Raw genomic sequence first — 13,581 nt, 5'->3', positions numbered from 1 at the left:
GTAAAATATGTTTTTTTATTATATATATATATATCTTGTAAATGTGGGGCGGCACGGTGGTGTAGTGGTTAGCGCTGTCGCCTCACAGCAAGAAGGTCCGGGTTCGAGCCCCGGGGCCGGCGAGGGCCCCTCCGTGTGGAGTTTGCATGTTCTCCCCGTGTCCGCGTGGGTTTCCTCCGGGTGCTCCGGTTTCCCCCACAGTCCAAAGACATGCAGGTTAGGTTAACTGGTGACTCTAAATTGACCGTGAGTGTGAATGGTTGTCTGTGTCTATGTGTCAGCCCTGTGATGACCTGGCGACTTGTCCAGGGTGTACCCCGCCCTTCACCCATAGTCAGCTGGGATAGGCTCCTGCGACCCTGCAGAACAGGATAAAGCGGCTACAGATAATGAGATCTTGTAAATGTATTTAAATTTAACTCGTTTATCTATTTATATATACTTTTGCTTTGGCGTTTGTTGACTGGGATTCCGCATTGAATTATGTCTTGTTACATTTTGTATCCCAGAAATTATATAACTTGCATTTAACATTTCTAAATGTCAAATGACACCGATGTAGGCTAGTTATTTAATGACATTTCGTTAAGCTTACAACTTGTATTTATTTATTTAAATTTTAATAAAACAAGGACTTTTGTTTTGAAAACTGCAGGAAGTGTAAGTTGACGCTTTCCCGTTGATGTGTGTATGGGGTCCACGCTGTGTCCTGTAGTGCGAGTCTATGAATGTGTGTTCAGTTGCTCGGGCCTTGATCTTGTCCTCCCAGTGGTCTGCTTGTAACCCAGTGAGAATTAGAATCATGTGTAAAGAGCTGAAGACACCAGTGCTGAGGTTGTTACCGGCGGCTCAGGACAGAGACACACCGGGTGAGTTCAGCTCTAAACCGGCAGCGTGATGCAACTCAGTGCTGCTGTTTAATCAGCTGACTAACAACTTCACGCATGCTAAAAACATCTGTAATGACTCATATTCAGGACTGGCTAACTGAATTATGCCTATATCTGAACACACACACCAAAAAAAACAGTCTGCATGATGTTTTCTAAACAGGCTACTAAGTTGACACATTCTAATCTTATCTCAGCTGGCGCGCAGGTTGAACGAGTTGTGAACCAGCACCAGCACTAGCACTGGCCCCGAACCGGCCCTGGAACTGATTTGGTGGAAAAGGGGTATTAGAGGAGAAGAGCTTGATCTTGTTAATGAGTTTAAGGGTTGTTTTACAATCAGGGAACAAAGTTTGTGTCATAGGGGTCCAGAATTCAAATTGATTCAAACTGGTTCTTGTACCAGTTTTTAAGTGAAAGACAAGTTAAAGAACAGATTTCAGGTAATTTTTTTGACATGTGTATGGTAGTTTTGTGTAATCTGCTATAAGATGGGAAAAACAAATGAAGTGATTCTCGGAGAGGACTTTTTTTTTTGACAATTCAGAATCCACTACTTCCATAGTGCTTTTAAATATAAGGCTGTAAGCTTTGTGTTAGTTGTCTCTAATATTTATGCCCCAATATCTTGACCACATTTTAGGATGAAAATAATCATTTTAGATATGTTATTTTATATTGAAAAATTAGCTGTCTCGGAGAGGACATTTTTTGACACAGTTACATACTAATTTGATCAAAATAGTCTGAAAACTTACTGGCATTCAACATTAAAACTTAATTATGTTTCCAATGATATGGAACCAAATATTTGTTTTATGGTATAAAGAATGATTTAAATGCATCCCTTTTGGAGCTACCTGTGGTCAAAAAAGCACTTTTTCTAAATGACACGAGTAATTTTGCTAAATATGACACGTATTGCCATACATTCACCAAAAATAACGTTATCACCAGTTTTTTTTTTTTTGCATGGTAAATAGAGCTATCACAGGGCTACAATAAACAACCAAGTTTATTTAGTCAAGCCTTTTGATATTGAAGATAAGTGTTAAATGTGATTTTTAGCTTTTGTACCCTGATTGTGAAACAACCCTTAAGTATTTGGGAGTAACCCTGAACTCCACGTTAACCTTCAAAAGTCATGTTAAAAGGGTGTCAAATAAAGTAAAATTCAACATTCACAATTTCAGGCAAATTAGGCCATTTCTCAACATGAAAGCTGCTAAGATGTTTCTACATTCTATGATTTTCTCACATATTGAGTACTGCTTCATAAGTTGGTCATTAACTAGTACAGCAGCACTTTAATCCAATAGAATTGCTTTTTAAAAAGCTATAAAAATATTTCATAAGAAAGCACTATCATTTCATTATTGTGATTATTTAAAAAAAACACAATCTTTTGAATTTTGAGAATTTTTAAGAATTATAAGTATACATGTTTTATATATAGAGCCTTACATGGGCTTGCTCCACCTCCATTAAATGAATTTTTTTAAAAAGAGTTGATGGTGGCATTACAAGGGCTTCAAAAAAAGGTGACTGTATAATACCATTCAGATATACTACTTCTGGGCAAACTGTACTATCTGTAAAGGGTTGCAAATTTTGGAACAGCATTAAGGGAGTACCCTACATACCACCAATTTAAAGTCCATGTCAAATTCTGGCTGATGATAAACCGGAATTGCACTCATTTTTAATATGTCATATATCTGATAGTTTTTCTTCTTTCTTTTTAATTGTTGTCTTTGTCCTATTTTGTTTTATGTTGTGCATTGTGGTATTTTTTTTTTGGTCTTGTTTTTAGTAAATGTTTAGTTGTAATGTGTGTCTGTAGATAGGCTATTTTTTGTCACCTGCCTAGGGACAACGGATGAAAATTAGCAGTTATGCTAACTCTGGTGTCTTTACGTTATGTATGTTCATTAAGATGTAATGTCCCTATCAAATAAACCAAAAAAAATTCATAAGTAAAGATTTCTGTTTCACAGATGTTTGTGGTCTTCAGCAGAGAGGCCAAAATTATGAAATTATTAATATTGTCTGAACTTGTCAGGTCAGTGATCTTGCTAAAGTATGGAATCTAAGACAAAAAAATGTACTGAAAACCATATCCCCCCCAGCAATGTCACTTCAGAGAAATCTTGGTTTGAATTTAAAAAAATGAAAGTTCACTTTTTTTCCCTGACGTAAGTCTGTTACTGACTTTTCTTTCCTCATAAAAGATTTTGCGTTCAGAGTTAAACAGAAAAAATGGCTGTTTTTTTAGGGTCATAAGATACCCCATACAGTGTGAAAATTGTATTTAATACCATTTATCTTGAGTACTGCAACTTAAAAAAAAAAGTTACCACATTTCGCTATGAGGGCGGCATGGTGGTGTAGTGGTTAGCACTGTCGCCTCACAGCAAGAAGGTCCGGGTTCGAGCCCCGGGGCCGGCGAGGGCCTTTCTGTGTGGAGTTTGCATGTTCTCCCCGTGTCCGCGTGGGTTTCCTCCGGGTGCTCCGGTTTCCCCCACAGTCCAAAGACATGCAGGTTAGGTTAACTGGTGACTCTAAATTGACCGTAGGTGTGAATGTGAGTGTGAATGGTTGTCTGTGTCTGTGTGTCAGCCCTGTGATGACCTGGCGACTTGTCCAGGGTGTACCCCGCCTTTCGCCCGTAGTCAGCTGGAATAGGCTCCAGCTTGCCTGCGACCCTGTAGAACAGGATAAAGCGGCTAGAGATGATGAGATGGGATTTCGCTATGAATGTAATTCTGTTACCTAATACTTTTTAGCATCGTTTAAAATGTGGGTATTTTGTTGGTTGGTGCTCTTATTCCTCTGAGAAATTGGAAGGTGTGTGCTGCGTGACGTCACAGGGAGACGCTGCTATGGCAGTTACGAAGAACAGCGACTACTTTATCACACGTACACTTAAGCACAGTGAAATTCATTCTCTGCATTTAACCCATCTGAACCAGTGAACACGCATGCGTGCGCACACACCCAGAGCAGTGGGCAGCTATGCTACAGCACTCGGGGAGCAGTTGGGGGTTAGGTGCGTAGCTCAAAGGTACTTCAGCCCCAGGCCACCCCATGTTAACCTAACCGCACGTCTTTGGACAGTTGGGGAAACCGGAGCACCCAGAGGAAACCCACACAGACATGGGGAAAATGTGCAAACTCCACACAGAAAGACCCCTGTCGACCGCTGGGCTTGAACCCAGAACATTCTTGCTGTGCAGCAATAGTGCTGACCACTGTGCCACTTGAAAGAATTTTAATTTTGAACAAGTTTGTCATTTTGATAATGCACGTCTAGTCAGCGGGAAAACACTGGGAGTGACATTATCTGAGTGAAATATTGGAAAACATCACTCAGGTCCGTGATGTATTTTGTATGAAAAATGCAAGTTTTTCAACAGGAGAAGATAAACTTCATATCTTCAAACCAATGTGTGATGTTATTTTATAGACACATTCACAAAGAACGTACCCAGATTTATCAAAATTCATCGATTTCCTCACGATTGACATGTAGAGATTTGTCACAGTTTTGGCTCTCCATGTCCTGGATGTAGTTCGTATGAAAAATATGAATGGCGTATTTCCCAGTAAAACACTCGTATCCATATAATGTGTAGTTATATTTTGAGTGTGTTAATTTCTCCTATGTATGGAGACTTTTGGGACACCGTTTAATGTAATAAGCAACTATGTTGACAGTAGCATTGGAATGACATTAAAGCTTTAGAACTGTATCTGCTTAAAGAGGTGAGACTGGAACAGACTAAAGGACTTGAGCAGTGCTGCATTGCTCTTTAGGGGGAAAAGAAGCAAGATTAGCTTTACCATCGTCAGGCAATATTGTGAGTAATGTAGGAAACCATTAGCCAAAGTGAAAATAGATTAGTTTGTTGATGAAAGATGATTTAGCCCCCAAAAAAGTTAACTCTGCGTTAAACCACAAAATAACACGTTTGCATCTTTTGTAGAGCTTGTATTTTATATGCAGGTCATCCAGGTGGAGGTTTTCCTTAATATACAAGTCACACATTTTATTTATAGAAGATTTGGATTGTATTGGTATTATACTGAACATCACTGTGTGCTCAGGTTACCAGGTGACTGCTGTACACTTCATTAGTACCGTCATATGTATGGTACCAGGCAAACGTTTGGACCCAGCTTCTAATTCAGTGTGGATGGTTTTTTAAATTAATTAAGGCACTTTGTGTCTTTAAAGTAATGATGGCTGTCGTTTCTGTTTACTTAGTTGAGCGGTTCTTAACATATGGATTACTACAGTTGTGGAATAGGGCTATTTACTGTATTTTTATCCTTTACTGTTTAATCTCAAACGCATTAAGAAGGCAAGAAATCACTAACTTTTGATGAGGCACAGCTGTTAATTGAAAAGCATTCCAGGTGACTACCTCATGAAACTGGTTAAGAAAATGCCAATAGTGTGCAAAGCATCATTAAGGTAAACACTAGCTACTTTGAAGAATCTAAAATATGAAACATTTTGTTTAACACACAATTCCATACACATTCCATATGTTATTTGAGAGTCTTTATGTCTTCAGTATTGTTCTACAAAGTAGAAAATGGTTCAAAATACAGAACCTATGAATGAGTAGCTGTGTCCGAACTTTTGACTGGTTGTGTGTGTGTGTGTGTGAGAGAGAGAGAGAGAGAGAGAGAGCGCGCGTGTGCTTTCTGATGTTCATAAATTGTCATGTTATGTTATTCATATTTGTAAAATAAAAATGCTGCCTCTTGAACATGCTGTAAGTGTATGTATTTTGTACAAGTTTCCCTTGTTCTGAATTTTTTTTTTTGTGGATTTTTTTCCCCCCTCCCTCTCTCCTTTGTAACGCAGATGACCTGCATATTCTCCACTCTACACGAAAGGCTCTAAAAGAAGGCCAGGTCATCGCTGTTCCCACGGATACAATCTATGGCCTTGCTTGCTTGGCTCAGAATTCAGAAGCGATCAAGAGGGTGTATGAGATCAAGGGCAGAAATGGCAATAAACCTTTAGCCATTTGTGTTGGAGAAGTACAAGACATATACAAGTGTGTGTTCTGTGACTTTATTGTTCCATGTCTTATGTTTAAGTTATTGCAACATTCTAAGTGTGTTTTGTTCTCAGGTATTGTAAAGTGACTGTAAAAGAAGAGCTTCTGAAAGATCTTCTTCCTGGACCAGTCACTCTGGTTCTTGAACGGTCTGAAACACTGAATGCAGATCTCAATCCATTCACTAGGGTGAGTCTATGAATGCAGTTATACCCATTATGAATAATGGCAAATGTGTGTGGTGTTTTGGATGGATTGATTTTAATTAATTATCTATCTATCCTTCTGATCTATCCCTTCCATGTGTTTTGTGACTGACCTGTAGCTTGTTGGTGTCCGCATCCCGGACCATCTCTTCATGAGACGCTTGTGTCAGATGTGTGATGAGCCACTTGCTCTAACAAGTGCTAATATCAGTACACAGTCCAGCACTCTTGCAGTTCATGTGAGTACAGCTGTGTCAGATGTTTGTTTTTGCTCTCTAAAGTAATCTCACATAGTTATGCCTTTTAATGATTTTGCTTCATAGGAGTTTGAAGAGCTGTGGCCAAGACTAGCCATTGTAGTAGATGGTGGTCCAATAACAGATCAAAGTCGACTGGGCTCAACAGTTGTGGACCTCTCAGTCCCTGGCAGCTATCGCATTATCAGACCTGGCTGGTAAGCATCCTGCTGTAAAACATCTAGAGAAACTTTATTGCTGTTACCAAAAACAGGTTCAGGGTTGGACAGGTCACCAGTACGGGTGCCGGAGACAAACAGATTTAAGATCTGGGCTGATCATATTTTTATTCATCGTTGCCCAGTGTAGATTCAATATCCAGTGACAGAAAATGAACACTGCTACTTAAATTTTGTTTTGGTAAAGATCATTTTCATTTGGTGTACGTTTAAACTCAATGCAGTTATTGATGGTGCAGAGTACATTGTTACCTGAAGTGTCATGCACTGCTCATTCAGAATTCGACCTGCTGCACTATACACATCAGCTGAGGTGAAATCTGCTTGACAGTAGACTGATTTTTGCTCGGCAGATTAAATAACATACGCAGGTGACAGTCTTTTCAGAATCAGGAACACATGGATATGTGGAAACTCTGACAAAACTGATCAAAAACAATGCAGCACAAAGTTGTAACTCTTCTGCTTGGTACACTGCAACCCTGCTATGATGAACTCCTTGGGGGACGTCCAAATAGTTTGTTATACCGAAAATTTTGTAATGCTGAAATGGACCCACTTGTCACACCAAACTCTCGTATGCAAAATTCTAGGGACTTTGTCCTCCCAAGTCACTATTGCAGTTCACTGACTGAGTTAAAGGATCATGAACGGAGGTGGTGATTTCTTCATCTGTTATGGAAATGGTGGTGGTTACTGGTGTATTGTTGTCAATGTCCATCCACTGACTTGCTGTGTTTTCTGAATCCTCACCATTCAGTTCATTCGTGTGTTGCAAATCACTGATGTCATTTATGTTGCGCCGTGCTGCGGGGCTGGGTGGGAGGTATAAAAACGCTGTCGGTGTGCTTTAACTTGATGTTAAGTTTGGCACTGTCGGCAGTCACTTTATCCTCCTATTGGTCCTTTGATGACAGTTGTTGATAACTGTTAGTGATCAACACCTAAAGGCCTCTGCATGCTCTTGCGACAAGGCTTTCGCAGATAGCTTTTCGCAGACAGTTGTAATTTATCGTTGAGCGGGGAGTAATAGGCGTGCACGATGTTATTCACTGCCACAACGCAAGGGGGCGCAAAGTCGCGAAATCACTAGGAGTAGTTGGGTGTGGTTAGTGGAGTGTTTATCCTCCGGTTACTTATAATGACTAGAACTGGAGTCGTATAGATGTACGTACTTCCTCGCTTCCTCGATCAACCACTCTTCGTGCTGCTCCATCTTCGCTCGTGTTTTTAAAAATGGCGGTCATGAAAACAAACCAAGCAGGGAAGCGGAAGTGCGTGTACAGCGGATGTAGAGTGGACCAATCAGAGCCCTCTTGTCTGCGACGCTGTCTGCGAGGCTTCTGCGGTGGTCACAATTTTTGGGAGGTGCGCGCAGAGCGTCTGCGAAAGTGGGGGGGTGTAACTGGTGCTGGTAGGCCTGTCAATGTGACAATCGTGAATAACATGGACCTTTTGTTTGATTATGGGTTTGTTTTTGTTGTCTGTATTATTAATTGGTTTTGTTTTTGACTAAGTATATTTTTCTTTTGGGTTGCTTTTTGCTTAACTTTTGTATTGGTTGAATCGTGTATGTCACGTGAGTTGAACATGAACTTATGACCTGGAAGCGCTAAGGCCAGGTAAAGGACTTCAATGAGTTGGCGTGCATAGCGGTGGCTACTTGCCACGCTTTATGGACACTTTATGAACTTCTGCCGCTGGTACAAGGCGTACACGGTAATTTATCTTACTTTTATATTGTATTTTTCTTTACTTATGTTTCTGTATGTTTTGGTTAAATATTAATGTGTGGTATGTGTTGTTTGTTTTGTTGGTTGCCAGTTTTCACGGTGTTCATGACGAGCAAGGAAAATAAAGAGACCAGTCATGACATCAGTTTGAAGCGTGGACCCGGGTTTATTAGTACCAGCAGTAGCTACAGGGGGGCTACGCAGACACTGCGACGCTATCTGCGAGGACTGGGTTGTCAGCATAAATTGGCCTTAAGCGAGGCTAGTTAAGCTTTTTATGGAGTTAACACACATCGTTAGCTTACTGCGGACTTGATTACTTATCGTTTATCTCTGGTGGGAAGAGGAGCGCATGCTTCAGTGTGCTGTGTAAGCAGGTGAATGGTGGATGTAATTGCAGGAAGTGTGTTTGTAAATAAACAGGCAGGCAGACAGTTCAAAAACATAAGACAGAGGCAGGGTTGTGAAATGGGCAGTGGTCAAGCAAGAAACAAACAGATTGGCAGAGTCCAAATACACACAAAGTCAAAACCAGAAAGGCAATACACAGATACAAGGCTTGGGGAATGTGAGACACTAGGTACAGCGCATGTACTTCACAAAGTCTGTGTGTTTTGGAGTCCTTATAAGCTTGCTGTGATTGCGCTCTAATCTAGAACAGGTGCATAGTACTGTAACAAGTCCTACTGGCACTGTACACGTGCATGTTGTGTGCTCCAAGCACCAATGCATGTGGATGTGACAGTGGTTTTGTGTGTTTATTTTTAAAAGACTCTGATTCATTGTCAAAAGGTGTGGGACACAAACTTCGTTCATTATGTGTGAAAGTTCTTAGTAGGAGTTCGTTATAGCAGGGTTACAGTGTACTCTAATTTCACAATTAAACCTACTGAGAGAAAATGGCAGTGTCTTCATCTCCTAGCTGAAATGTTTGACAGCAACTCGGTGACCTTTTTATTAATGATGCAAACATTGCTCATTAGAATTTATCAGGTAAGGACTCCATTTCCCTCAGTCTGTATTAACACAGTTAAGCTCATGGGCCATATTAGCGGAGTCCATTAGATTTCCAGGAAAATAAAACATGGAACTGCAACACAATGGAACTTTTACTTGCCTTGTGGATAGTTTTTTTTTTTTTTTGTCCTTTCCAGATGTAACTTCTTCTCTTGCACTCCTTTTGAGTACAAAAATTACTTGCATTCAAAAGTTATTTACAAACCTCTCAAAATCTCTTCTTTTCTTGCAGTGCCTGTTCAGCCACAGTTGCTGTACTGGAGAAGAAATATGCGTTGGTGGAGGATTCTGCCAATTAATCAAGGTTTAGCTCTTTATTATTATCCTGCTAAAGCGCACAATCCAGGAACTGTTTGACAGACATCTGTATTCTAAATTATTGGACTGAGAAGCCAATACAAAATATATACGGATGTGTCTGGAAATTAGAATAGTCTCATCCATGTGAATATTTGCCTTGATCTTTCTATTGTCTGACTTTAGGGTTATCATAAGACACTCTTTCATACCACTGTTACTAATCATCCTTCACATCACAATGCAAACTTTAATTCAGTGGTCGGCAATGGTGACATACCAGAGCATGATGTGTAAGGCTTTTTTTTTTTTTTTTCCCTTTCTAACAGTTTGAGGAAGGCATTTTGGGTCTCAAAATATTTGTTAGCTTAGAGTATTGGGAATATTCTCTCAGATGTCAAATGTAGGTTATTGAACACTCAGTTAAAGCTGTACAGTGTAAAGTGCTTACTTGAAATCAGGAAAAGGTTTTTACTTACGATGTTCTTTTACATTTGATATATTTGTAACTTATTTATTGTTTTCAATAGTTACTCAATGGATTTTGTATATTAGAGAGACAAATGCAAGTTTATAGTAAAATGATGGTGCAGTTTACATTGTACTGAGTTGCATTGGGGACCAAAGATGATTCAGTAATATTGAAAATGATCTTCAGTGCCATTTCACCTAGAGGAATATAAATTAAAATGAATACAAATTAAATAATATTTTATTCAAATGTACTGTGTAGACTTTCTTTTTTTCTCCTTTCATCTGACTCCATGGTTTCATTCCATTCCAGTGATTTTATATTTGTTGTATTTTGGTCCAAGCTGTGCGATGTGGAAAGGGTTATATACCTAACATTGGTAGAGGACTGCAAAGGCTGTTTCCTTGGAGAGTGGAGCATTCCTTTGCTGAAGACACAAAGTAGTCAGCTCATGTCCATGATCTCATGGGAGTAGTTGTAAAGCTCCCAAGATGTGAGCAATCACACAGATTGGATGTTGCAAATTTTAAAAGGGTGTTTTAAAACCCATTGTTCACCAAACACCACATGAAGGATTAGAATGCTGTATCTTGGTGTGCTTGAAATCCATTTCCAGCTTTTATAGGCTACTCACTGCTAGTTATGAAGGAGATAACCCTAGTGTTCCAGGCCACAGGAATAAAATCATAATCAGCCAGCTGTGTTCAGGGGTGCCCTGGGGGGGGTTAAGACGATTCTAAGGGCCCAGCATTGACAAGGGGACGATATTAATAATATTACCATGTCTAAGTTAACTTAATAAAAATATTTTTAATAATTTTCTCTTAAAATGAGCAAATACAACAACCTTTTGGTTTCGTTTTCCGTTTTCTGCAAAATTATTAGAATAGATCGTCTTTATATTTCACCCCTCTCCCTGTTCCTTACATGGTAGTTTTTTTTTTTTTTTTTTTATATATATAATATATAAATAATATTGGCGGCACGGTGGTGTAGTGGTTAGTGCTGTCGCCTCACAGCAAGAAGGTCTGGGTTCGAGCCCCGTGGCCGGCGAGGGCCTTTCTGTGTCAGGGATCCCAGCAGTAATTGAAAAAAATAGAGGAATGTAAGAAACTATTAGCAGGGGTCAAGGGCGCTGCAAGCCCCCTGAAGCTGTTGAGATTTTAACATTTAAAGATGCTATAGAACACATTTTTTACATAGATTTAACATAGAAAAGCAACAGAATTTAACAATAATGTGTATCTATTTAATGCCATATTTTGTAATCAATGACATAAGTGGCAAAAAAAAAAAAAATTGTTATTTATAAAAATTAGATGAAAATGTAGCTTTGAAGAATATACTTCTAACCCGGACACTGTTCCGCTATCTCTTTTATGGACGATATCTTTTTTTTCCACGACATATTCAGGGCTGTGAAATTGTAAATAAGAAATCCGAGGAAAAGGGGGGGTCTGGGGGCACAGCCCCCCAGCATAAGCCGGACACCAAGCCATTTTAGGTGTTATATGGTGTATTCTGAGCATTTCCTGCAAGTAAAAAATTGATCTCAACAAGTAAATATTTGACTCGTCTTGGTCTTCATTTTGCCATATGAAATACCTATCAACAGTTTTCTCTTTTAAAATGAAAGATCCATGTAAAATACCTTGAAATATCTAATGTGTCTATGTATTTTATCTCTTAATCAAAATAAAAGTAAAAAAAGTGTAAATAACAATTTAAAGAAATGTTAATAAAAGAGAACTTTGATAGGCCTTTCAAAATGACTTTGTGAAAAATCATGCTCAATATTTAAGTGAGAGATACCTGTTGTCTTCCAAATTACACTTAATTCTTGTATTATGTCCTGGCTTTTTCCAAGAATCTGTCACAATGTCTCTTGTCTACAGCGCAAAAGTTTAAAAAAACTAATGTTTCTTATCTAATATATTATTTACGTCTTTTCTTTTACTTCTGGCTCCTTCTATTCCTCTTTGCATCACTCCCAGCTATTTCTTTCAATTCATCTTTCAGTAAGGCTATTAGTTATTAGTTCTATAGTATTTGCATTCCTCTATTAAAGCTATTTACAAAATGTTCATAGTCTGTCAAACAGCATCTAATGAAAGTCTTTTAATTTTCTTTAACACCATCTCTTTCAGTTTTGCAAACTTGTTCTTTTTCATCTTTTCCTTCAGTCTGCCTGTGTGTTATTTTCTAGCCCTCTTTGCATCTCTCTCAAACACCTCCTTAGCTTTCCTTTTTGATGGCATCTTAACTATGTCTGATCTTACACCCTGTAAGTACAAAATGCACGTACGCGGTGCCAGGTCACGCAATAGCTATTTTTAGCTCTGTCATGCACTCCTGAGCAGTGTTGCCAGATACTGCTCATGTTTTCCCGCCCAAAATATGTTCAAAGCCCACCAAAATGCACTTGAAACCGCCCAATCTGGCAACACTGCTCCTGAGTCGCAGTCAAGACGTGTTCCACGGTCAGCTGGCATAAAACTCCGCGAGTCCAGCTGTATTGAGCCGCCGGTCTCGTGCAAGGCGATTAAAACCGACTAGACCCCCCCCCCCCCCCCCCCAATGATTTTTAATGCAAAAACAGACGTTTTGTGAAGATGATATTTTTCGCGACAGAATCCGTGGAAATTTCACAGCCCTGCATATTGAATTAAGTTCAACGCATTTGGCAAATGGGCGCAGCCATATTGTTTTCTCGTTCTATCGCGTACAGTCTCACGGTATTTACATCAATTTAACTTCCGAGTGTTCCTGAATGTCAACGAGAACAAACGAAGCTGACAAAAACATCGCTAAACAAGCAAACCGAATCAGAACGTATTCTGCTGGTCATTTTACTTAAACATATTTTTAACGGATATACAAGAGATTTAAAAAAAAAAAAACACCACCACTTTGGCTAGAAAAATAGCGGAATTCCGCTAAATAGCGGACGTCTGGGATCCCTGCTGTGTGGAGTTTGCATGTTCTCCCCGTGTCTGCATGGGTTTCCTCCAGGTGCTCCGGTTTCCCCCACAGTCCAAAGACATGCAGGTTAGGTTAACTGGTGACGCTAAATTGATCGTAGGTGTGAGTGTGAATGGGTGTCTGTGTCAGCCCTGTGATGACCTGGCGACTTGTCCAGGGTGTACCCTGCCTTTCGCCCGTAGTCAGCTGGGATAGGCTCTGCCTTGCCTGCAACCTTGTAGAACAGGATAAAGCGGCTTGAGATGAGATGAGAATGAGATAAATAATATATTCTTTCAGAGGGCCTAAAATTTCTAGCGGCGCCCCTGGCTGTGTTCGAACAGTCAACTGCAAGATGTATCTAACTGGCTCGGTCTTGGGCAGTGCACACAATGTCGTCCACTGAGAAACAATTATAAGAATAAAATCAGTCATTACTAAAACACATTAAATTT

The 13,581-nt window shown here is 39.6% G+C and overlaps 1 protein-coding gene across 1 annotated transcript; it reads left to right on the top strand.

Moving 5' to 3' along the window:
* The first annotated feature begins 677 nt into the window (after window positions 1–677).
* Window positions 678–10,414, top strand: yrdc (yrdC N(6)-threonylcarbamoyltransferase domain containing). Its single transcript, XM_060922175.1, has 6 exons — window positions 678–869; window positions 5,767–5,962; window positions 6,040–6,154; window positions 6,291–6,410; window positions 6,495–6,625; window positions 9,629–10,414. The coding sequence occupies exons 1-6, from the start codon at window positions 725–727 to the stop codon at window positions 9,693–9,695; spliced, it is 774 nt and encodes a 257-aa protein (XP_060778158.1). The 5' UTR covers window positions 678–724; the 3' UTR covers window positions 9,696–10,414.
* Window positions 10,415–13,581: the final 3,167 nt, after the last annotated feature.

The sequence above is a fragment of the Neoarius graeffei genome, chromosome 5 (assembly GCF_027579695.1).
Source record: "Neoarius graeffei isolate fNeoGra1 chromosome 5, fNeoGra1.pri, whole genome shotgun sequence".
Taxonomy (NCBI): domain Eukaryota; kingdom Metazoa; phylum Chordata; class Actinopteri; order Siluriformes; family Ariidae; genus Neoarius; species Neoarius graeffei.
The sequence above is the reverse complement of the archived record's forward strand: the minus strand, read 5'-3'. Positions and strand labels throughout refer to the sequence as shown.